The following is a 25,159-nucleotide window of genomic DNA, read 5'->3' as shown; positions in this document are numbered from 1 at the left end:
AGTGGAATTTGCTGCCAAGGAGTGTGGTGGAATCTCCTTCTTTGGAGGTCTTTAAGCAGAGGCTTGACAACCATATGTCAGGAGTGCTCTGATGGTGTTTCCTGCTTGGCAGGGGGTTGGACTCGATGGCCCTTGTGGTCTCTTCCAACTCTAGGATTCTATGATTCTATTCTATGATTCTATCATTCTAACACCTGTTCTATATATGCCCCAGAAACATTGAGTATGCATAGTGGTTAGAATGTTGGCCTGGGAGACTAGGGTTCAGATCCTCACACAGCCATGATGCTCCTTGGTTGACCTTGGGCCAGTCACAGTCTTTCAGCACAGCCCAACCTCACAGGGCTGTTGTGGAGGGTTAAATGAGGACGGAGAAACCGTGTATGCTTTGAGATCCTTGGAGAAGAAGGCGGTATATATAAAGAAATAATAATATATAAAGAAATGATAAAATAAAAGAGATGGTGGTAGATTTCAGAGGTACTGAATGAACTCTTCCTCTTCAGAATGCAGGAGAGAAATGACATTTTTCAAGTGCTCCACTGAAAACAGGAATCTGGCACAAGAGGCAGTTGGCTGGGCTAGAACTTTCCTTCACAGTATGCTAGATTTTTACCTGCGCAGATGTGAGGCAGCTTTCAAAAGTCATACCTCCACATATAGTCTAAAAAAGCTACACTCCACATACAGTTCCGGCAGCCAGGGGCAGCCCAAGACATTTTGGCACCTGAGGCAAACCACAAAATGGCGGTCTCTTCCTGGGTGGGGAGGGAAGGGAGAGCAAAGATCAACATCGGGAAGAAGGGATAAAGATCTACCTTGGGGTCTACTGCCTTTGTAGACCCTGCCATCTGAGGTGGTTGCCTCCCCTTGCCTTCCAGGAGGGCCAGGCCTGCCACCAGCACATACTGCCATATGGGTAGACGAGGCCTAAAGTTAAGGGACGGGAGCACATATTTTTGAAACTAACATACAGAATGCATTATATTGGGTGGGGGGTCTACTTAGCAAAATTGTGCGTTTTAGGCAAAATTGCATGGGGGGAAAATGTGGCTATTAGGAGAAAATTGCCCTAAGCTGCTGCTGAATTTTGATGAGGACTTTTAAAAAGAAACAATAAACTATCAATGTAGAAATGAGGAGAACTGAAGATTGGAAAAATGAGAAACAGAAAGAAACCAGAACTGATGGATGGGCCTATCCTTACCTAAGACACCTTTAAAATACTTGGCTTTGTCCTTTAACCTGTATGGCTGATGCTGCCTTGGCAGTTGCTGCCATCCCATAGTTGCGAGGGGTGGGTTGGCAGACCCTTTTGCACTTATCTGGACCAACTTGAGAGCAACTGTGGATCCAGCAGCAGGCACATTGCTGGAGGTATACGTTCAAGGAGGATTAAACACAAGCACCTGCAGCAGATGGATTTACCTGTATGGATTATATGCAATAATGTTTCTGAGGACTCCTTTGACGGCACAGAGGGATGGTGCCAAAATCTGCAGTTACTGGGCTTCAGCAACAGATCTCAATTACTGAGTCCTTCAGAAGTATTCTGAGCCTGCCTGAGCCTGCTCAGGGATGCCAGAAGCTCTCCTCCCCACGAATCTGCTGGAGTAGATCTGTGGGGTGATATGGGGGTGCACTAGGGCAGGAAAGGGTTGGATAGAACTCATAGAAATTATTCCCCCCCCCCTTAAATTCACATCTATACTTTCAGTATTCCTCTATGCAAATTTTATGCAATTTGGAACCTAATTTATCCTCTTTGTTGACATATGGATGGGTCATAAAGGAGAATTCTGGTGATTCCAGAGAAATAAGCACACACACGTTTATTGAACCAGTTCTGTAATTTACTGCCTTCTTAAATCCTCATACTAGAGACCTGTTAGAGCAAGGTGTTGATGGTTAAACCAGAAGGCAAAACTGGTTCAAACTTTAAGGAATTGTACCATCTACACATTAAAAAAATATAAATTGAAATAAAATTGTATAAAAACAAATACATATCACATAATTTTTGCTTGCAATCATCAACCTTTTACAGCAGTGGAAATAGCAAGTGGAGGGAAAGGGAAAGGAATGTTGAATGAGTGAACCACATCAGCTCTGGAAACAGCGTTTGTTTGAACTATGTGTGAGAGATTATTTTAGCTCCCTTTGCTGGCCAGCCTTGCAGACTTCCCATTACTTTTTTAGAGCTGTAATTTTCTCACATCAGATGTGCCGAATTATGGGGTTAGCTGCGGAAAACCTGACTCCTGAGTTCGGAAATATTTTCACATCATATCCGGAAGTTTTCCTCCCTTGAATTATTTTTGGAGTGATTTCAAATTAGGAAGTCCAAGCACGCAATTTAGAATTGTCTCTAGTACAATTTCTGTGAGTGACAGTGAAATGGAGAAAGTAAGAGAAGGGAGGCATTTTACCAGAATATAAGTCTGAATCCACCAGGCTCCTTGATGAAGTCCAATGAAATGAACAGCAAAAAGAAACTTACAAATGGTCTTGACACCCACCAAATGGGAATGACTCCCACCAATCCAGACCATGATGAAGGGGGCACTGTACCCTCTTGTCTTCAGGCCACCCCTCACATCATTCATGGCAAAGGCCACATCAAGAGTATGCCCCAGTTGATGTGTTAGACTGGGTCTCCCATTGAGGCAACCCCATGGACATTGCTCCTGGGTTGAGAATTGTTGGCTCTCATTGACTCCCATGTGGTGGTGAGTACTCCAATAGCATTTCTATTTCTCTCTCTCACCCAACACCAAATGCAGACCCTCTAAGCCCACCCCAGGGTCAACAGGTTTTCTTTTGAAGGAGGTGGAACTCCTGAGGTCCATGGTGACACCCCCTGCCTGACCCTTCAGTCTTGCCTTATTCTGCACTGAGGATGCAGTCAGGCATTCCAGAGTTAGGTCAGTCTCACCTAGATCACCCACCCAGATGTCAGTACTACCTGCCCCTCACCCATAATAAAGAAATGGATGAGCATGGTCTAATTTTGGATTGACCTGGAGCTATGCAACAGCACTGTTGAACTAGGGAGCCCAGCAAATAAGGAAGCAGGCACTTCTGAGGAGTGGAGGAGTCAAGAAGGAGGATGGAGACCAAGTACCTAGACTTCAGCTGCTCCACCCAAAAATTACCACCCTCCAGGGGTGGCCTGTCCTGTTTCACCACCTGAGGCAAAGTTGGGAAGGGCCCAGCCCTACCGTTAAAGCCTCGCTTGCCACGGTCACATGGCAGCAGCTTCTAACAAGATTGCACAAGATCTCACTGAACTTTCACAAGATCTCTCTGCACATCCCCTGTGGGATTCTGCTGCCTGAGGTGGCTGCTTCAGTCCACCTTATGGGTGGGCTGGCTCTGCCCCCCCCCCCGCCCATGACCACATCAAAAATGTTGTCAAAATTGAGGTAGTATCCTAGTATTCCCTGCCACATGTCCACACAGAAACATATTAACACCACTCCGCAATAAAGTACATGTTTACAGTAACATTAGAGTAATGCTGCTTTTTCCCGTGTTGGTAATACGGTTAGAATTCCACACTCTTCTGGTTCAACAAAAGGATGGCAGTCTAACAATGTATTAGGAAGAGCACAGCAGTTCTCTCAATTTTTATGTCTCTGGATGTTGGCCAGGTTCATCTTATCCTGGGCTGCTAAGTTTTTAGGAAATGTCCAAAAGAATCTGCAATTTGTCCTGGTGGAGTAGTCAATTCCATAATGAACTCTGTGTAAATAGATTCCCATGCCACAGCTTATTGTGGTCAATGACTCTCTTTAAATATTGTGTTTATATCTGCACAAAATGGTCTCTTGCTGCTGGTCAATACTGTAATAACAGCAACTATTTAAACAGCCCATCCTGTTCACAATGCACAATTCACACTTGAACCTTGTGGCAGGGACTTGGTTTTCTACAGCAAGCATTGTGAGCAATGATGGATTTACTGAGGCAAAGTACTGTTACTGGGAAACCACAAATGTAATGGTGCATTTAAAGTAAATAAGCTTATGGAGCTGAGAAAATTAGAACATCTTTGTCCATTTCAGGATAGAATAGCTCGGGGAATTTATTAAATGTGACCAGAGAATTTTCTCTAATGCAACCTACTGTAGCTGTGTGTGTGTGTGTGTGTGTGTGTGTGGAGGGGTGCATTTCTTTTTGCCAGTAATATCAACTCTCTCCTTACGTATGCAAGGAGAATTCAAGAGCTTCTTTCTTTTTCGATTTTCATTTATTTCCTGCTGTTCTTGCCAGGAATTCCCTTTGATAGATGCTTTTGCATAACTTGCTGCAGGCACTAATTAATAAGCAACTTCTTCAAATTCCACATGTTGTCTGGTTTGACTTACACAGCTGCTTTCTGTAATTATTACTTTTAAACTGCAATGCATTTGCATTTCTCAATGTCCTCCAGCTTGATTGATGTCCAGAAAACTTCCTATGCATTCAGCTGTTCTTTCTTGATGTGTGTCATTTTTACTTACAGTAAGATTTAGGAATGGCAAGCTGCAGATGTTCTCTTAATTTCCCCGTTGGCATCTGTTCTCTTCTGTGGTTGTGATTTGCAAAGTCTTCATGCTGTGTTCTGTGCAGTACAGCTTACTTATGATACCTGGCTGATGTGAACTGCATGAGCCTCAATGAAGATGAAGCAAAACACGTTGGCTTTTCCTCTACCTACATTTGTAAATCATACTCAAGTGGGAGACAGAGACATATCTCCCACTGGCAGGTGTGTGATGTAGCCCTGTACAATGCACATATTGCCATGGGGCACACAGGAGGAGAGGAAATGACTATTGCTCCTCTCTCTCTGCTTCTACAGAATGTGCCTCCCAGTTCAAAAAGGACTGAGTGGAAGATTCAAATGAATGCCTAAGATTAACATGGAAAGCACCTGTTTCATATTGATAATTGACTAGTAGGCCTCCCATCGGCATTCTCTGATGCCTTTATTTCTCCTGTTAGCCAACAGGGCAAGCATGGCATCAGCACATCCTTCAGGTTATGTTTGGAACTCCAGACTCCATCTTGGAGGGCAACAAATGGCTGCAGCCATCGCAATTTGCTTTCATTTTCTCAGGAGCAGCTGTTGCTCAAAGTGTGATTCCTGTTGGGAAGGGGGATTAACAAAGCCATCTCCATTTCTAGTGTTGAATTAGGTACCTCCCTGAGCATGCTCACCTTTCCTTTTGAGTGTCAAGGTCTTTGAAAACAAACTGCCCCTGAACACCCATATTGACCTTGCATTAGCATGTAATGGTTCAGGACCGCAGTACATCAAGGACTGCCTCTCCTCAAAGGAACTGGTCAGGATCCTGCAATCATCCTCTGAAGCCCTTCTTCATGTGCTTCCTCAGCAAGAAGTCCAGAGGGTGGCAACTCAAGGACAGGCCATTTCCACAGTGGCTCCCCATTTGTGGAAAGCTCTCTCCAGGCAGGCAGGAGGGAGACGCCATTTTGTGGTTTGTTTCAGGTGCCAAAATGTCTTGGGCTGACCCTGCCTGTACCACTTCCTGACAGGGAAACATTCTCTTGTCCAGAGGGCAAATGAACTAATTGTTTAACAGCCCTTCCCTTTTTCCTAGGGAACTCTGTGAAGGGGGAATGGGGGTCTCCTCACAGCTCTCAGTTCCCAGGACTCTTTAGGGGAAGCCGTGACTGTTTAAAGTGGTGTGACGCTGCTTTAAATGTATAGTACACATATTCCCCCATATTCCCATATTCCCACATACAGAAAACTCCTGTTTGAGGTAGTTTGGCTGGTTTCATGAAAAAAGAAAATGCATAACGATTTCTCTGTCCAGTCCTCTCTGTGGATTCACAGGCCACAGCCCCCATTGGGGCCTCCTCAAGTGCTTTCACCAAGCCTGAAACTTGTTCTTAACCTGTATCTTGCTTCAATGCTGTATTGTTTTTAACACTTGATTGGAAGCCACCCAGAGTGGCTGGGGAAACTCAGCCAGATGGGCGAGGTATAAATAAAAAATTATTATTATTATTATTATTATTATTATTATTATTATTATTATTATTATTTCACATGGCTGGAATCTAGCCTTCTCTATGAAAGTCAGAGTCACGTCATCCATTGTTCTGCCCCCTTTTGTCTCCTCCCTCCCTTTCCCCCTCTGGCCCATCAGTGCTCCACGTTTTGCCCATGGGGGAATCAAATGTGGCCAAAGGCTGGAAAAGGCCTCCACCCCAAATTTATGAGAATCAGATATAAAGAAACAAGGAATTCCAGCCACATGTGCTTCTCTTTCCAGCCATGTGATTCTGAATTTCATTGAAGGTGCTGATGGATCCAATACTTGCTTCAGCTTGTGTCTGACTGTTAAAACGTTAAAATAGGATGTTTCTGAAAGTGATGTGCTTTTCTTAGGCAGCTCTGTGCCATTATTCCAGTTCTTCTTGCCAAATATGATCGTGATCAGAGAAGTGGTGAACTGTTCATGATGGTCTACAAGATAGTTACATTGTCTCCCTAGCATATAATTGCCCTGAATTTCTTAGTACCTTTTCCTTCCCCTCCCGAAAAAGTCAGTTCAGATTTTCCATGTGACTATAGTTTTACTGTAACTGACCAAGGTTAAATATCTCCCTCACATTTGGCAGCCTTCCTGTACGTGCTTCTGACACCCAGGCACAAGTGAATAGCAGACCTTTGATAGGTACTTTCTTGTTCCTTGGAAGGAGTCACTTGTAGGCGGAGCGCTAGGGTTTCCTTACAGTTTAAGAGACTACTAAGCAGTAGGTGCTAATTAAGTTGTTATTCGCAGTGAAATGAAAACCCTTAAGAGCTTTCTCTAGCAATATAATGAGGTTTATTGTAAAGACAACTAAGAGCCCTGTGGCACCCTATAGTCTGAATTCGTTGTGGCCAAATGTACTTTTTGTAGAAGGTGAACAAAGGCAGATTATCAGCTCATCAGCCCACTGCTGTCCCTTTCACTTGATTGAGGACCTTCTGTTTTCCATCACCTGTGTCCAGGGCATAGACACCATTGGAAAGGGGAAGAACTAAAGAACAGAACTGAGATGAAAAATGAAGCTATGAAAATCATATCCCAGGCAACTCTTGTTCGTACAACATGCAGTTGTTCAGCATCTGTGTTCAAATGCCTGGAGCTGGTATGCTTACCTGTGGTCCTCCAGGTATTGTTGGACTCTAATAAATTGTTGGACTCCGATATATAAAAAGTTGCCAGGCTATCAGCCAGGTGCCCTTCTCTGAGAAGGTCATTCCAAAGAGAGGTACTATCACCAGGAAGGCCTGAGACCCAGTTGATCCTGTTGATACAAAGCTCGCCTCCAATCAGATATTTTGTTTGCCCCTTCTCGCCCCCTGCCCCTCAGATATTCTTTTCTGGTGCTGCTATTCATAGACTCATAGAGTTGGAAGCAACCCTGGTGGTCATCTAGTCCAACCCCCTGCAGTACAGGAATCTTGGCTCAAGCATCCATGACAGATGGCCATCCAGGCTCTACTCAAAAACCATCCAAGGATTCATTGCATAGGTGCTACCAGGATTTTATGAGACATGTTAGTTGTATGAGTTGAATCTACCTGTGTTAGACTGGAGCCTACATATGGAAAAAGAAGTTCATCTGTCTGTGTCAGGCCCAGAGAAAGGTGAGGTGCTTCTGCTGGGGGTACACTGGGTGACTGTGATCCCACTAGTCCACAAATGGCTGCTCAGCTTGTTAAAATCTCCTGCAGCTAAGTATTCTCCTCCAATCCAGTGTAGAAAATGCTGTATTATCTCTTCATTTTCCTAACTTCCCCCTCCCCCGAAAAAGTTTTCTTTCTTAAAACAGGCATGTTACACCTTTTCAAGCTGTTTAGGTAAAAGTCTTCCTTTCTTTCCAGCAGAAATTAAATTACATTATTTCTTTTCCATCAGAACGACATGGGGGGCCAACGCAGTCTGATCAACAAGTGGACCACGTTCCTGAAAGCCAGGCTCATTTGCTCGATCCCAGGTCCAGAGGGAGCAGCTACACATTTTGACGAGCTACGTAAGTGTATTTCAGCTTTAGTGGCTCTCTCTCTCCCATCCCTTCTTTAATCACAGAAGATCAAGACTTTATAAACCTATTTTCTTCATTTGAAAGTAGCTGCTACTGGGGGCATGGGAAATTTCTTTAAACCCTCACTTCCCAAATTGTCCCAAAAATGGGCTCAGCTGTAAGGTAGACAGACAATATGGAACAAAAATGTGTACAGTGTAATCTTTCTCTGTAGAGGTCAACTAACAGTCCCCTGATGTTTAGGGGACTTTTTGTGGCACAGTATCCAACCTGTAAGCAGGTTTTGTTGTAATAAAATTTGCACGTTCAGACCCAGAAACCTCCCTCCTAAATAAATTCACACACGACTCAAATTTTGGTTCTGGTTTTTGGCAGAATTTAGGCCACAACTTTATTGTTTACAGAAAGTGACTGGTTGTATAGCTTCTGGTTTGACTAGCTCCCTGCCATGCAGGTAGCGCTGACCCAGAGCTCCATCATAGGTCAGCCAAGGGTGAACACCTGGATAAGCAGAAAGCTGGGAACAGGCTAACTCTGCCACCCAAATGTCCCCCTGGACTCAGGCACGGGCACAACCCCCTCACAGGGGTTGACCAAACCATCAAGTCCCTGGATTCCTTTAACGGAATACCCTTCACATAGGGATGGCGAGAGCCTTCTCCCGTCCCTATCACTTGAACCAGAGCCTATCTGCAACCTTACAAGTTGTGGCGATTTGCTACGCGGCAGGCAAAACCCAAATGGCAACAGCCAATTGGTCAAGTGGGGGAAATTCCTGCTGTGCCCCTGTCCCAACGACAGACGACACATGACGGCATAGCAAGGTCAAGTGCAAAACCCTAAAAGTAGGGAGAGGTGGGTGGGTGTTCCAAATGCATGTGCCAAAAGAGGAAGCTCTGGGTCATGTGCATGGGTTTCTATAGGTCCCTCAAACCGTTTGGACTGCATCCCATTGGCCAGATAGCACCCAGCTTTGAGGGACCTACCAATCAGGTGTTGTGGCTGACCAATCATACCCACCCACAACACAGGGTGTCGGTTGTCCAGGTCTCACCGGAATACGTGCCCTTTTTAAGGGAGGACCCGATACCTCTAGAGAGTACCAAGCCTAAGTTCTGGCCTCCCTTTAGACATGCCGCTGGGCCCTCTATTGGCTGCCTCTTCTGCTGCTTTTCACACACCGATCTTACTAAATGGAAAGATTTCCACCCATGTGGTTTCTCATGACAGCCAAGTAAGAGCAGCCCTTTGGGACACCTGCATAACATGTTATACAAAGCTCTGCAAACAAGAATTCTGTGGGTGAGCAAACACTTTTACTCCTACTAATTGCAACAGCATGTGAGTAATAGCCAAGTGGTGGCAACCATGCCTGGACAGGTAAACGGAGCCTTGGCGTCTGTATTGCTTTGTACAGGAAAAGCAAGCAGCACTCAGTAAACCCAGAGAATATATTTGTTTATGACTTGTGCTTAGAAACTGAGCTGGTCACCTCACGTTCTGTGGCAATCTAGATGGCAGGTGGGGGCTCACATGAGCTCGCATTTGCATTTTAAGAAACAAAAACCTTGCACATAGAATAAAAGGATGCAAAGGGAAAGGCTAGAACCCTTTCCCCTTATATGCTAGCTTTCTATCTGAAGGGAGGGGAGTGCTGCGGGGGAGCATTCCAACATCTACCCCATGCCTGAAATTGTAGACTTTGGAAACCACTTTATTGAAGCAGAGCTGGGCCTTCATTGGAGGACGTATTGTGTTTATGAGTCTCGCGGGTGTGGCTCAGTGCAAAAGAAGGAAGGAAAATACAGTGGTACCTCGGTTTACAAACTTTACAAACCGCCGGTGCCCAATGGCATCGCAACGGGGGGGGGGGCATTGCGCCCTGGGTGCCGTGTATGGGGGGGGGTGGCAAGAAGGCAACCAACGGGAGCTTGCCCCGCCATGGAAAGATCCTCCGTTCGCGGCTGCAGCCATGACCAAAGGATCCCGGTGCCAGTGGCAACCCGCTATGTACAGCGCATGTGCAGCGTTGCACACATGCACTGTACACAACGACGCCGCACATGCACTTTACATAGCGGTTTGCTGCCAGTGCCGCTTGAGCGCCGTACAGACGGCAGTGGGATCCCTCTGTCGCCGCTACAGCAAAATGTAGAGCATCCTCTGTTCACAGCTGCAGCTGCGAGAAGAGGGTACCAGCACCGTCTGTACGGCACTGGAGCACCGCCACTGGCAAACCACTATGTACAGCGCATGTGTGGCATCGCTACGTACGATGCATGCGTCGGACGTAGCAGTGCTGCACATGCACGCTATGTAGCGGCACCCCGCCCCAGGTGTCGCAATGCCTTTGTTCGCCCCTGCCGGTGCCCTTCCACCAATCGGATTCCTTTCTTAAAAGGTAAAGGGACCGACTCTGGGGTTGCGGTGCTCATCTCGCTTTATTGGCCGAGGGACCCAGTGTACAGCTTCTGGGTCATGTGGCCAGCATGACTAAGCCACTTCTGTCGAACCAGAGCAGCACACAGAAATGTTGTTTGCCTTCCCACCAGAGCGGTACCTATTTATCTACTTGCACTTTGACGTGCTTTCAAACTGCTAGGTTGGCAGGAGCAGGGACCGAGCAACGGGAGTTCATCCCGTCGCGGGGATTTGAACCTTCTGATCGGCAAGTCCTAGGCTCTGTGGTTTAACCCACAGTGCCACCCACACCCATTCCTTTCTTGGACCAAGGTAAAGTTCTCAAACTGGGACACTACTTCTGGTTTTGTGGAATTCGTAAACCGAATTATTCGTGAACCGGGTTGCTCTTAAACTGATGTACCACTGTAGATGTTCCTGCGTCAGGTCCTCATCTCTACCTGGTCACTCTGTGTCTACAAGCTTCTCAGTCCCAAAGTGGAGAGAATGAGCTGGAGTTTAAAATAACTCTGAATCACAACATTCCAGCACACAGAGTAACAGTGGCTTAAATGGCTTAAGCTGGGTGCCTGTGGCGGTACAAGCATAAGCATGGAGCCCTTTCAGGACTTCAGGCATGGACTGATATTTACAGATTTGATAGCTTTTATTTCAGGGTTTTGTTTTGTTTTTGTTCTGCTTTTGCAGACTGGTTGACACAGCCTGTGTCTGGACACGTGGCCATGGGCCCACACATGCACTGCCCAACATTTGTGTAATGTAGGGTACCACAAGAGACACACTCTGCATGTAGCTACTTGCTCCCACACTCTCCTTTTTGACAAGGGGAGATTGCAGGAATTGCGCATCCATGTGCAACATCTTGCCACATGTTATATTCTGTATGCAGTATGGGGTAGGCACAGAGGCTTACCACATGTACAGTATCTGCTGTTATGGGTTTGGAGTGTATTAGTGAGGCATACTAACAATTAGGGTCTGGGAAATAGTAAATTATTTGCCTAAGCAACAATAGAAACTAAAAAGTGAGAGCCATTGCTTTATTTTCAGGGGTTAGCCAAAAGTTTGCAAATTTGAAAAATGCATATAAGTAAGAAAATACCTACATACTTAACTTTAAAAGCAACATATTCTCCATTGCAGAAGACGTGTTCTTACTTTCTACGAGAGATGAAAGAAATCCTATGGTTTATGGTGTCTTCACTACCACCAGGTACGCTTTAACTCCTGGAGACCAAACCTGTGCACAAACTAAAATGGAGCGTCTATGGCTGGTTTATAATGCAATACTAGGCCTCAGATTGGATTACAGTAAATATTATTTTGCCTTTTTACAACCACCTTAGGAGGTAAGCGCAGGCAGGGAAATTGTGGCTTTCTCAGTGCCCCCCAGTGAGAGCCAGTTGGTGTGGCAGATGAAATGCTGGGCTCAGATGTGGGAGATCAAGGTTGAAGTCCAAGATCCAGCTATTAGGCTTGGCCAAAGCACGTTCTCTTTGCCTGACAGATCTCACCGCCATGCTTTGAGGCGAAAATGCACTTTTGAGCTCTTGCGGGGAAGGCAAGATACAAACATAACATATGGCTGACATCCAAGTCCAGCGTTCCATTTAGCATGGGATCCCTTCTGTTCTTCAAGATTTAAACAAAACTCTGCAAGGGTTATAAGCCAGTATGTCAGGCCTTCAGCAGAGCCCACCAACCATTACCCTCTCATATAAGATGGATTCCAACTTCAATGGGAACTGTTCTTGGTAGTTTATTACTTCAAACCACAGGTCAGCAACTATTTTTGAGGGACTTTGACAAAAGACTTGGTGCGAAATGGAGGTTTTCCACAGGCATTTCATCCCTGCCCCTTTTCTCTTTGGAATTGGCAATAGGGAATGGAAACAGGTGGACTTAGCCCAGGGCCTGCTAGTTGCGTGTTGAGGTCCCCAAGCCACCCCCCAAATAACGCACAACTCACACTTAATTTTTGTTTAAGGTTTTTGGCATAATTTTGGCCACAACTTTATTTAAATACAAAACCGTGAGTGGTTGTTTAGGCATTGGTTAAGACTATCTGTCCCCCCGCCTGGGGACAGAACTGACTTCTGGGCACCACCGAAAGACAGTGCGGGGGAAAGCAAGTCGGGGAGAAATGGAGCTGAGTCACAGACCCTCAATTCTCATCCGCATGCTTCCCGAAGGCTTGCCGGCCCTAGTCCCATTCCAGGGATTGGACGAAAAGATGGCAAGCCCCAGGATTCCTTTAACGGAATTCCCTTTCCGCAGCAACCATGGAGGGGCAGGCCCAGCCTATCCTAACCCCTCCTCCACCAATTTATAACCAATGCCTAACCGCAACCTTACAAGTTGTGACGATTTGCTACGCAGTAGGCAAAAACCAAATGGCCCAGCCAATCAGCCAGATGGACAAAATTCCTACCAAGCCCCTGCCCCAACGGCAGACAACCCCATGACAGGCATAGCAAGGTCAGTGCAACAACCCCTTACTCAAGGGCAGGCGATCCATTGCACGCAGGAAAGAGAAAGCTCCAGGCTGTGTGCAGAGTATTTAAACATTTTACCCCTCCCACCAAAATTGCAACATAACTTTTACCCCAGCAACCCAGTGAACCAATCACTGCCCCAGGCCATCTTTAGAGACCCTGCCTGGTAACAGAGGGGTGGCTCAGCAGACCCCACCGCAACACGTGCTCTCCATGAAGGAGAACACGCCTTGTAGCTCCCTACCGTCTGGGAAGCCTTGCCATGTTAATTTATCTATCAAGGAACCTTATGTTCTTCCTGGCACAAATGTACTGCATGTTGCAGAGGTTTGGGGAGGATGGAAAAAAACTTAGTTTGTTCTCCAAGATTCTGCCTCCCTTTTCAGTAAAAGCAAACAGGAAAGTCTTTCACATGTGTATCTAGATTGTCTTTAAAAGCAGTGGTGGTTTTTTGAAACTTTGTAAATATTGTTGAGTATATTGAATTTGACCAGTTTGACCTGGTTCATTTCCTATTATATGCAAATGACGGAGCATGTGATTTTCACCCACCAAAAAGTCCCTGATGTACTTATGGGGGGATTTGTTGTTATCGTGCAAAAAAGAAGAAGGAATTATTCTCTTTGAAAGTTTGATACGTATGGAATGAAGTTATGTGGTTTTAGCAGAAATGTTATAAAGGACTAAGTAAAAATGGAAATGTTAATTGGTGAAAGAAGAGAATGTAAAATTATAGTATATTATGATAAATTATTAGGATAAAAACAAAGATGGAAAGGATTTGCTGAAATATCTAACTGAACTAGAATACAAAAAAGGGAGGTGTGAGGAGGTCAAGGAAACAAGCAAATGAAAGATAAGTTATGGGAAGGTTTGATTTGTTTTTTAATTGTTTGTAATTTTTGTTTTTGTTTTTTCTGTTTTTTTCTGTTTTTGTTTTTTGTAACCTTCAAAACTTTAATAAATATCATTTTAAAAAAGAAAGAAAGTTTGATACGTAAATTGATCTTGAAGTCAGCGGTTGTTTTCAGGTGCTGAGCTGAATACGCTGCACTCACGACTTGCTTCTGTTTTTGCAGCTCTGTATTCAAGGGCTCTGCTGTTTGTGTGTACAGCATGGCTGATATCCGAGCTGTTTTCAATGGACATTATGCCCACAAGGAGAGTGTGGACCATCGCTGGGTGCAATACGATGGAAGGATTCCATATCCCAGGCCTGGGACGGTAGGTGTCGTGTTTTCCAATTTGGCTTACAGTGGTGCCCCGCAAAACGAATGCCTCGTAAGACGGAAAACCCGCTAGACGAAAGGGTTTTCTATTTTGGAGGTGCTTCGCTAAACAAATTTCCTATGGGCTTGCTTCGCAAGACGAAAATGTCTTGCGAGTTCCTGCGGGTTTTTTTTCCTCCCCCCCTTTTTCTAAGCCGCTTATCAGCTGATCCGCTAAGTCCCTAAGCCGCTAATAGCGCTAATCCGCTAAGCCACTAATGGGCTTGCTTCGCAAGACGAAGAAACCGCAAGACGAAGAGACTCGTGGAATGGATTCTTTTCGTCTTGCGAAGCACCACTGTATTTTATATGCCTGGACAAATAATGTATTATTATTATTATTATTATTATTATTATTATTATTATTATTATTATTATACCATGGCACTCTGGGCGGCTTCCAACAGATATATCTTCCTTCCAGAATGCTTTAAATTCTCCATTCATCCCTTTCCTCATGTTGACAGTTTCTGTTGCTATCTTTTTTTCTCTCTTTTTCTTTTGTATATGTCCTTCTTCCTTTTCTCTGAGACAGCTGTGGCCAAACTGCTTATTTCCTGATTGTCTCTCAAACTCTGCTTTTCTAATCTTTGGCTGCGTTTCCGTGAGTCGGCAGGGATTGTCTCTGAGCCATCAGCACCTCATGCCCTGGAATAATGCTTTGCTTTGTCAAACATTAAATTATGAGCGTATGTGTCTTAAATCTTGCGGTTCTGTTTTGTTTTTACTGTCTCTATTTATGATATTTTCTTTAGATGTGGCCATTAAATTTGACCCCTTTTGGTATAAATTGTTTCAGAACATCGTAAGTAAATAGTGGCTGGCTTTTTTAAAGATATGGTAATGAATATGTCAGTAATGGGAAGAAAAGAGTTATGCTTAGTACAAGGAAAACCTCTAGATATTGAGTTGTTAAAAGCTCTGCATTTGTGTACAGTTGACAGCTATTTCAAAGGCTCAGGCCGTTCACCATTACTTTGGACAAAGGCTCATTAAACATATTGTGACTTAGTTCCAAAGCTTACCTTGGAAATGAAAAAAAACAAAACAAAAACACATCATTTTGTTCACCCTTGAAAGGGATGCGTGGAATACCTGTATGTATAAAGGATCAGTGCTTTGTGCACAAACAAAACAAAACCCGAAGCGCTTCTCATCACTGCCTCTCCCCACCAGCCGGCTGCGAGGTCCCTAGACTTCTCTGGGGCAGGAGAAGAGGGAGCCGATGGGAGCAAAAGATTGCCCCACTTCCTTGGTGGAGCATCATACACCTATCCAAGACACCCGAGGGAATGCGTGTCCCAGCCTGCCGGGTGGGCACATGGTGTGACTCACACCCCTTTCACCTTGGCAGGAGTGGGCATGATTAATGTCACAGGTGTGCTGGGACATTTAGTCCTCCTTTGGGGGAATGTGGAGTCCCTGTCTTGGGTCAGTTCAGGCTTCTCATCAGGCAGGGGAAGAAGATGGCTGGCTGCCAAGGTGTCTGACTACTTAAGTGCACTCAGTCAGAAGTTCCTGCTTTTATGATGGCCTCCTTTTGATTTATTTATATATTTGTGTGTGTGACATATCTAGTAAGGATGTAGACATTGTCATTTATTTGTTGCATTGGGACGCGGGTGGCGCCGTGGTCTAAACCACAGAGCCTAGGCCTTGCCGATTGGAAGGTTGGAGGTTCAAATCCCTACGACGGGGTGAGCTCCCATTGCTCGGTCCCTCCTCCTGCCAACCTAGCAGCTCAAAAGCACGTCAAAGTGCAAGTAGATAAATAGGTACCGCTCTGGCGGGAGGGTAAACAGCGTTTCCGTGTGCTGCTCTGGTTTGCCAGAAGTGCTTTAGTCATGCTGGCCACATGACCCAGAAGCTGTCTGCGGAGAAATGTTGGCTCCCTCAGCCAGTAAGGTGAGATGAGCGCCACAACCCCAGAGTCGTCCATGACTGGACTTAACGGTCAGGGGTCCCTTTACCTTGTTCCATTTCTATTCTACCTTCTTCTGCAAAACTCTCAACATGGTGCACATGGTTCCCCCCCATTTCATTTAATCCCCACAACAATCCTGTGAAGTAGGTCAGTCCGAGAGGAGGCAGGGCCTGGTCCAAGGCTGCCCACTGAGCTTTAAGGCTGGGGGGAGATTTGAACCCTCATCTCCCAAGTCTTAGTCCGCTAACCACTACAAACACAGACACCCCAAATCCATTCTAAATGCACTGATGGGAAACAGTCTCCTGGATGCAAATGTTGCATGGTTAACAGGGGAACTGAATAACTTTCCTTGTCCATCCTGAACATGTTCATGTTGCCCCATAGCTTCTGGACAAAGGATTTTATATGGCTCCAAGTGCTAATTGCTTGAAACAAGCCTCCAGATCTGTGGCTGGTAAGAGATATGTATAAGGTAAAGGACCCCGGATGGTTAAGTCCAGTCAAAGGTGACTATGGGGTGTGGCACTCATCTCGCTTTCAGGCCAAGGGAGCTGACATTTATCCACAGACAGCTTTCCAGGTCAAGTGGCCAGCATGACTAAACCACTTCTGGCGCAATGGAACACCATGACAGAAACCAGAGCGCACAGAAACACCGTTTACCTTCCCATCTCAGCAGTACCTATTTATCTACTTTCACTGGCATGCTTTCGAACTGCTAGGTTGGCAGGAGCTGGGACAGAGCAATGGGAGCTCACCCTGTTACGGGGATTCGAACTGCTGACCTTCCGATTGGCAAGCCGAAGAGGCTCGGTGGTTTAGACCACATCGCCACCTGCTGCTATGATGGGTACCTGCTATTCACTGTCCAGGAGCCTGATCAGTAATCTAAATTTATCCCTAATACTTTAAGTATTTTTTGTCTGTTTTTAATGCTTGGCAAAGTACAGGAGTGGGCAGGTAGGGAGTTACTACATGAAAGGATAGGTACAGATGTAGCTATTTAAAATGGGAAGTAATCAGGGACAGGATCGCACAATTTGTAGATCTGGAAGGGACTCCAAGGGCCATCTAGTCCAACCCCTGCAATACAAGACTATTGTGTCCAGCATGGGGCTCAAACCCATGACCTTGAGAATAAGAGCCTCATGTTCTACTGACTGAGCTATCCCAGCTGTCAATATTGTATCCCATTAATCTTATTTTTGTGTGTGCATTCAAGTTTCCTAGGGATGGTATGACACTGGATTTGTTGACTTGGCTGTGTAAATAAAAACAACAACAACAACCTCAGCAAAAACCAAAAGCTGCTTTATTGAGAGTGTTGGAACTACCCAGAAAGGAAGAAAGTCCTTCTTTGTTTAAAGTTCCTAAGCATCTGGTAGCATATTAAGCACAACAAACTAATTTGCTGTGAAATACATTTTCTTTCATGTCTAATTGCCAGAGATGAAGTTCACTTCCTCGAGGCATTTCTTAGCACTCTTTTACACAGAAGCAGGCGGATTTTTACTGTTCTGTTCAGTGGGCTTCGTCTCCCAAGTAAACAATGTCGCAAAGTACATGTGCTGTGGGAGAGCACTCTGAAATTGCAGCTATGACTAAATCTGTGGCACTTTGTGTCAGAGAGAAACTCCTGCTAACATAGCCTGGAAATGGACAGCCAGCATGGTGCCAAATGGAGCAAGCGCACTGCTGACTTTGAGGTGGCTTCACTGCTTTCGACGCAAAACCATATTTTCCTCTTTGGAGCTGAGCTCTGGAAGAAGAATTTCTTAGATTCTTTCAGTCTCCCCCAAAAGCTGTTGTGCAAAATAACATGAACTATATGGACTGGTATGTGGAAGGCGACCAACTTCTGTACCGCTGGCTGGGATTGTGTAGAGGGGGTCATGGAGGAGGCAATGTATATTTCTAAGGAGTGTCTCCACCCCCATTGTTCAGCCCGGATACTGAGATCCAGTGCCGAGGGCCTTCTGGCAGTTCCCTCATTGCGAGAAGTGAGGTTACAGAGAACCAGACAGAGGGCCTTCTCGGTAGTGGCGCCCGCCCTGTGGAACGCCCTCCCTTCAGATGTGAAGGAAATAAGCAGCTATATTCTCTTTAAAAGACATCTGAAGGCAGCCCTGTTTAGGGAAGTTTTTAATATTTAATGCTGTATTCTTTTTAACACTTGATTGGAAGCTGCCCAGAGTGGCTGGGGAAACTCAGCCAGATGGGCGGGGTATAAATAAATTATTATTATTATTATTATTATTATTATTATTATTATTATTATTATCTGAAAAAAGGACCGTATTTTTCACTCTATAAGACGCACCAGACCACAAGATGCACCTAGTTTTTGGAGGAGGAAAACAAGAGAAAAAAAATATTCTGAATCTCAGAAGCCAGAACAGCAAGAGGGATCGCTGCGCAGTGAAAGCAGCAATCTCTCTTCCTGTTCTGGCTTCTGGGATAGCTGTGCAGCCTGCATTTGCTCCATAAGACGCACACACATTTCCCCTTACTTTTTAGGAGGGAAAAAGTGAGTCTTATAGAGCAAAAAATACTGTATATGTCAATGACAGGAGTCCAGCAATGGGGGGAGGGGGGCAAGCTCATTGGTTTTGGGGATCCACTAGTGGCCCCCTCTTCCATGGGAATGTGGATCCCACTGAAAATAAAGCGCCACTGGCAAAGCTTTCCAGTGCACAACATGATGCGCATGTCTTTATCTCTTCTCTTTGCTTACGTTCGTTCAAGAGTTAGTGAAGCTGATCGAACCAGCCATAAGAATGGTTCATCATCATTGTTTACATCAGTGGACAACAATATTCACATCCAAAATTTTGTCTCGCAAATAACCAAGGGATGCTGTGTTCTGCCTGAATCCAAAAAATAAAAAAAAATCTTTAGTTAATGCAGATCAGGGTGCGAAATTTAGGAGCCACTTCCCTTCCCACCAACTGACTCTCAGTCCCCTCACTCTGGATTTCCAAGTTACAATTACGGATGGAGGAGAAGCCAGTTCAGTTCACATTTAAAGGCAAACCTATCGCAGTCACACTTTCCGAAAGAGCACACAAATAGAAGCACAAGCATCCTTCAGAATTCGCCCTTCCCCAAATGGTGTGGTCCCATTCTCAGCCAAGTAGCGTGTACAAAAATGCATATAAAATGTAAAGTGGGTGTAAGCATTTATATACTGGTGAAAAGAACATGCAAAAAATCACTCTCTATGTGTACATTATGCAAAAATTGCGTACAAATATGTGTAGGGTAGAAGAATCAATCAGATGACTGGTGAATTTTCTCTGTCCGGCCAATAGTGACTTGTGACTGTAGTCCCTACAGTGCTCCTTGCACCTGAGCATGCATGGGCCTGCCCCCTGTGGATCATGCCACCTAGCATCACATGCTTAAGACCCCATGTGCACAGCTTCCTATTCTATGCAAAAAATGTGCATCCATTCTGCATCAGCCAAATTGCACATGAGCCCTAGAACATGTGGAAGTGAGAACCCAGGAGGTCCAGCCCTGCCAATATCCATCTCTACACTCCTTAAACATGACCATCTGCACAAGGCTTCTGATTCATTTGATTGCACGTCCTCTGTTTTGAAAGGATAATTTAGCACTGTCTCTGTCTCTCTGACTCACCATTCTTTTTATACCCTTTGATGTGTCAGAAGGTGAGATAGAGGAGTTCTCTATGGAAAGAGACCTCCCACTTTTCTCCATTCCAGCTGCCTCTGCGGCTGCTATAATTTTTGTAGACCATTTGCACACCACCTTCCAGTTCTCCGTAAGTTGTTTGTTTCTCCTTTTTGACTAATTTTGGTGTTGCTCTTGATCCGGTCTCAGTTAATATCCTGCTTGTGTCTCCACTTAGATGTTCCCCTGATCTTCTCAGTGTAATCGGCTTGTCTCAGTTGAGAAAAATGTTTCCCTGTTTGTGTGTTTTTCTTGAGCAAGCCTCCTCTTCGCCCAGCCCAAATTCATTCTCTCTTTCTATTTTTCTACAATATGAATCATTGCTGATTACATAGCAGGTTTTCCGAACATTGTAAATCTTGTCGCATTTCATGCTTGCTAGTTATTTAGCAAGTCATGCCAACGGGAGGTCATTTAACAAACTCCTTTTCTTCTCTCCATCCCTGTAATTCTCTAAATTCTCTTTCCTAGTTTTTCTTACTGTCAACAGCCCAAATGCGTTGAAGGGAAAATGATACGGCAAACCGTAGCAGAGGGTGCAGAGCAAACGTCAAACAGAATTCTAGCTGATTCCACTTGCCACCTGAACTAACAGTTTGGCTCGGCTCAGGATCAGGCATCAGCCAGGAGAGGCCAACCCTCTTTTATGAAAATATTTCTTTTTGTCGGGGGCGGTGGGGGGGGGGGAGAGAGAGTTTGGTCCTTGACCAGTTTGCTTCCTGACTGTTTTCCATATGAGTATTACCATCCCTCTTGTGACTAAAAACCAGCAGAGTTAGTGCAAGTTTGATTTCCTTACATTCCTCTGATTCTCTTGGTTGCACCCGCCCTGTTTTTTTGACACAGCAAATGTATACATTCAGCAGAATCAAGAACCTTCCCTGGACTGCATCGCTGTAGTAGAAGCTTGCACTAAAAAAGTGAGGGTATCTGGGGGAGGACTTCACCTGAGCCTTACTGACAACGCACTACAGTGGTGCCTCGCAAGACGAAATTAATCCGTTCCACGAGTCTCTTCGTCTAGCGGTTTTTTCGTCTTGCGAAGCAAGCCCATTGACAGCTTAGCGGATTAGTGCTATTAGCGCTATTAGCAGCTTTTAGTGGCTTTTAGCAGCTTATCAGCTTATCGGCTTAGCGCATAAGCAGATAAGCGGCTTAGCGGCTTAGAAAAGGGGGGGGAGGAAAAAACCCCCGCAGGAACTCGCAAGACATTTTCGTCTTGCGAAGCAAGCCCATAGGAAATTCGTTTTGCGAAGCGCCTCCAAAACGGAAAACCCTTTCGTCTAGCGGGTTTTCCGTCTTGCGAGGCATTCGTCTTGCGGGGCACCACTGTATTTTTCTTCGTGCAGGGAAGTTTGGTTTTGGTGAGCATGCAGTCAAACATGGACCTCTCCCCATGAAAATTTGAAGTGCCACAGGCAGTAGATAGCTTTTACAGGTTAATGTTATCCCTCCTCAGACACCCCATACTCACCTGACAGTGCAAATGGAACCATGGGCCCCTCACCCTTATCTGCATCCCTGATGTTGGCTTCTTCATCATTGGTTCCTTCTTCTTCTTTTTCCTCCTCCTCCTCCTCCTCCTCCTCCTCCTCCTCCTTCTCTTCTTCTTTTTCTTTTCTTCTTCTTCAATTTCTATACTGCCCATTATCCATAGCTCTCAGGATGGTTCACAACATAAAATTAGAATATAAAAACACAAAATACAATAAAAAAGCACAAAATACATAACACACAACACAAAATACAACTTAGAAGCCAAGATGATCAGGGAACCCCATCATGCTCTCCAAAAGAGTAGGCAACACTTCAAGATGAAAGGTGAGGCACTCAGAATTAAAAATCAGATTTTTTAAAAACAACAACAACAACAACAACAACAACAACAACAACAACAACAACAACAACAACAACATGACATTCACATTCCCACTGAAATTTTACCTAGAACGAACAAGTAAATTTGGTGTCTCTCTTCCTTAGCAAATGAATTTATGGTAATTTCAAGGAAAGACATTGAGATAAGAGATGGGTTTAAGTGTAGTGATCAGTGGAGAAGCTTCTCTCTGTCAGTTTTCAGTCTTATAGAGATTGATTTTTCTCCTGCAAAATCCTTTGAGGGTTCCTTAAATGACAACAATTGTTGTTCACATTGCCACAGATTCTGGGGATGATTGGTTGTGTGTCTGTTGTGCTTTGCTGGAGCTATGCACTTCTGGTCAATGCTTGGATGCTGAGGAATCTAGGCTTGGAAGAAGCCTGCCTTGGAAAATTGGTGGGAAATAAATGTAATACAGGTAACAGAAATATGTCTGGTACAGTCATTTTAAAGAACATTTTCATGCACTGCTGCCTTCTGACTCTTGCCTCAAAATTTTATTGAACCACATGGTAAATAATGGTCAAACTTTAGGACCTTCACATGGAGTTGCCATCCATGGTGATGACGTTGGACTATAACAACTGAATGTACTTGTCGCTTAGATACCTGCGTAAGTCTTCACCTGACTTGTGTGCCAGTGCGGTGTAGTGGTTAAGAGCAGTAGTCTTGTAATCTGGGGAACCGGGTTCGCGTCTCCGCTCCTCCACATACAGCTGCTGGGTGACCTTGGGCTAGTCACACTTCTTTGAAGTCTCTCAGCCCCACTCACCTCACAGAGTGTTTGTTGTGGGGGAGGAAGGGAAAGGAGAATGTTAGCCGCTTTGAGACTCCTTAAAGGGAGTGAAAGGCGGGATATCAAATCCATACTCTTCTTCTTCTTCTTACAATATCTGGACTATATACTGTTCCTTGAAACTTCCATATCTATCGATTCCTGCTTTGCCAGGATTCACTTTCAGCTTGTAACTAATAGCATTTGCGCCTTTATGAAAAATCTGTGCCTGTCTGAAAAACAAAAAAGAATTTGAGAAGGAGCATCTGTGAAGGTCACATTTTGACAGCTTGCACGTCATTTTCTAGGTTCAAATCACAGAAAAGCTTCATTCTGGTTTCAGGTGGAAGCTTCTCCAGTTCAATCTATGGGCAAGTCCAAACTCAAACTAGCTTAAGATTGTCAAGGGACATATTTCAAATGTCCAGCTGGTGATCTCTGGTGGTTGGAAATGGCTTGTGTTCAGAGCACATCTGGTTTTATGCCAATGCATAATTAGAGGTTGATTCAAAGCAATTAGTGGCGACAAACCCACATCCCTAATGCCTTTTCAGTAGTGGTGAAACTGTGGGTGGAGTTTGGAATGCCAAGATGGTAAAATATTTGCCTGTGGTGTGGGATACCACAATAGCACCAGGTGTGACCTTGGAGACTTCCATCAAGGCAACAACTCCTGATGCCGTTTGTTAAGCCCAGCCAGCCAGTGCTTTGTGAAGGGCAGAAGCTGCTCAGAGGCAGAATAAGCCATGTTTTGTCATTACACACACACACACACACACACACACACACACACACACATGTTTTTAAAAAGCATTTCAATATTGTGCATATTACAGTGCCAGATCACCTACATCCCAGCTCTCTGAAGTCTCAGCTGATGTGGCTTCAGCTGCAATCATCTCAACTGCCCATTATCTCAACTTCCCAGAATGCCTCTCTGCAGCCTCTGCTCTTTTTAGTGACAGACAGCCTGCTGTTGGCTGCCACAGCGCAGCTGCTGCTGCCCTCTCTCAAGCATCATGCCAGCCCTGATCCAACCAAATGGATGGACAGTAGTTTATGGACAGGTGAGAGAAAATACATCTTCACAAACCCATAGTTAAGGATTCTAGTCATGCAGCTCAATGTGGTCCTACGTTTCCATCATCCTACGTTTCAGTGTATCTGAAGAAGTGTGCATGCACATGAAAGCTTCTACCCACCCAGAACAAACTTAGTTGGTCTCTAAGGTGCTACTGGACAATTCTTTATATATATATATATATATATATATATATATATATATATATATATTGACTGTGTCAGACCAACGCAGCTACCTACCTGAATCTAGAACCATAGGATGTGGCTTGTAAAGGGGTTATACAGCTTTTTGGACGATACGTCTGTCTGTGGGTATGCACTAAAATGAAACTTCCAGCTTCAGAAACCTTATTCCTCTGGATATCTGCTGCTGGCAAGCAGACAGGAAGGGAGGGGATTTTGCTTTCACATCCTGCTTGAGGACTTCGAGGTGGCATCTGACTGGCCTCTGTTGGAAGCTAAATGCTGGACTAGATGTAGCTTGGGTTTATCAGCAGGGCTCTTCTTGTGTTCCTCTGCCCCTTCTCCTTCCTGCAGTTCATCATAGTTGATGTTCATAGTACTAGGCAAGCTTCCCTGTTCTCCTCTGAGGTCAACATTTGGCATTTTGGATGCACACTAAAGCCCACCAGGGACTGGGAGGAGACTCCCGCATTTGCCCATGACATTTGGCAGGACATGAACTCAGAATCTGCTGAAAGGCAGCCTTGTTCACTTGCGTTCTGGCCACCTATTTCTGCACCACCCAAAGACATCAGAAAGGGTCATTCAGTCACTCTGGGTGGACAGAATTGGTTTCAACAGCTGGTACTTAGCGACTGGAAAGTCAGCAATTCCTTGGGTGGAGAAGAAAGATACTCCACATTTCATTTCTTTGCTCTGGATAAACTGTGTGACTGTCAAGAGATGGCTGTTGAAAGGATCAGCCTTGCCAACTATAACAGCACAATTGTTCCCAGCAGTTACATTTTCCTGATCCTGGTCCAAAGACCTCTCCTACACTCCGTATTTACCAGTGGCAGCCTCTATTTTCTGGTATCTGCTTTGGAGAAATGTTGAGGGGGTCCACACATGCATGCGGCAGGTCTTCAAGTTTCATCTCTGTCTCACAAATCTCCAGAAGTTAAATGTGTAGTTCAAGAAGTGGTTGCCCCTAATCCTTGGCAATATTGCCTGGGGCTGCTGGCAGTGGGAGCCCAGCAACATCTAAAGGGGTACAGGTTGCCCAACCCAAGACACACAACGCCAGTAAACTGTTTCCCTTCCATACTTTCACCCAGTTGCCCCTACAGGTATTGAATGTTGCTGAAGATGCTGAGTTTGCATCCATTATGTAATATGTGCTACCAGACAACATGTCTCTGAATACCTGTTTCTTGGAATACCTAGTGGTTTGGGTCTGGCTAGCTTGAGTTTTGCTTGCCAGTTTCCCAATGGGTCTTCTGGTTGGCCACTATGAGAACAGGATGATGAATGAGACAGGCCATTGGCCATTGAAGAAGACCCTTCTTACTGTGTTGTTGTTTAGTCGTTTAGCCGTGTCCGGCTCTTCGTGACCCC

At 45.0% G+C, this 25,159-nt stretch overlaps 1 protein-coding gene across 1 annotated transcript in view; it reads left to right on the top strand.

Annotated features, from left to right (window-relative positions):
* SEMA3D (semaphorin 3D) overlaps positions 1–25,159 on the top strand; it is a 174,560-nt gene that overhangs the window by 107,253 nt on the left and 42,148 nt on the right. Inside the window, exons 9-11 of the mRNA XM_081860956.1 lie at positions 7,929–8,043; positions 11,620–11,689; positions 14,051–14,195. Coding sequence (XP_081717082.1) covers positions 7,929–8,043; positions 11,620–11,689; positions 14,051–14,195 — 330 coding nt within the window. The remainder of the gene's footprint in view (positions 1–7,928; positions 8,044–11,619; positions 11,690–14,050; positions 14,196–25,159) is intronic.

This window comes from Podarcis erhardii (genome assembly GCF_964252035.2).
Source record: "Podarcis erhardii genome assembly, chromosome: 5".
Taxonomy (NCBI): domain Eukaryota; kingdom Metazoa; phylum Chordata; class Lepidosauria; order Squamata; family Lacertidae; genus Podarcis; species Podarcis erhardii.
Note: the sequence above shows the minus strand (reverse complement) of the source record. Positions and strands in the feature narration are given on the sequence as shown.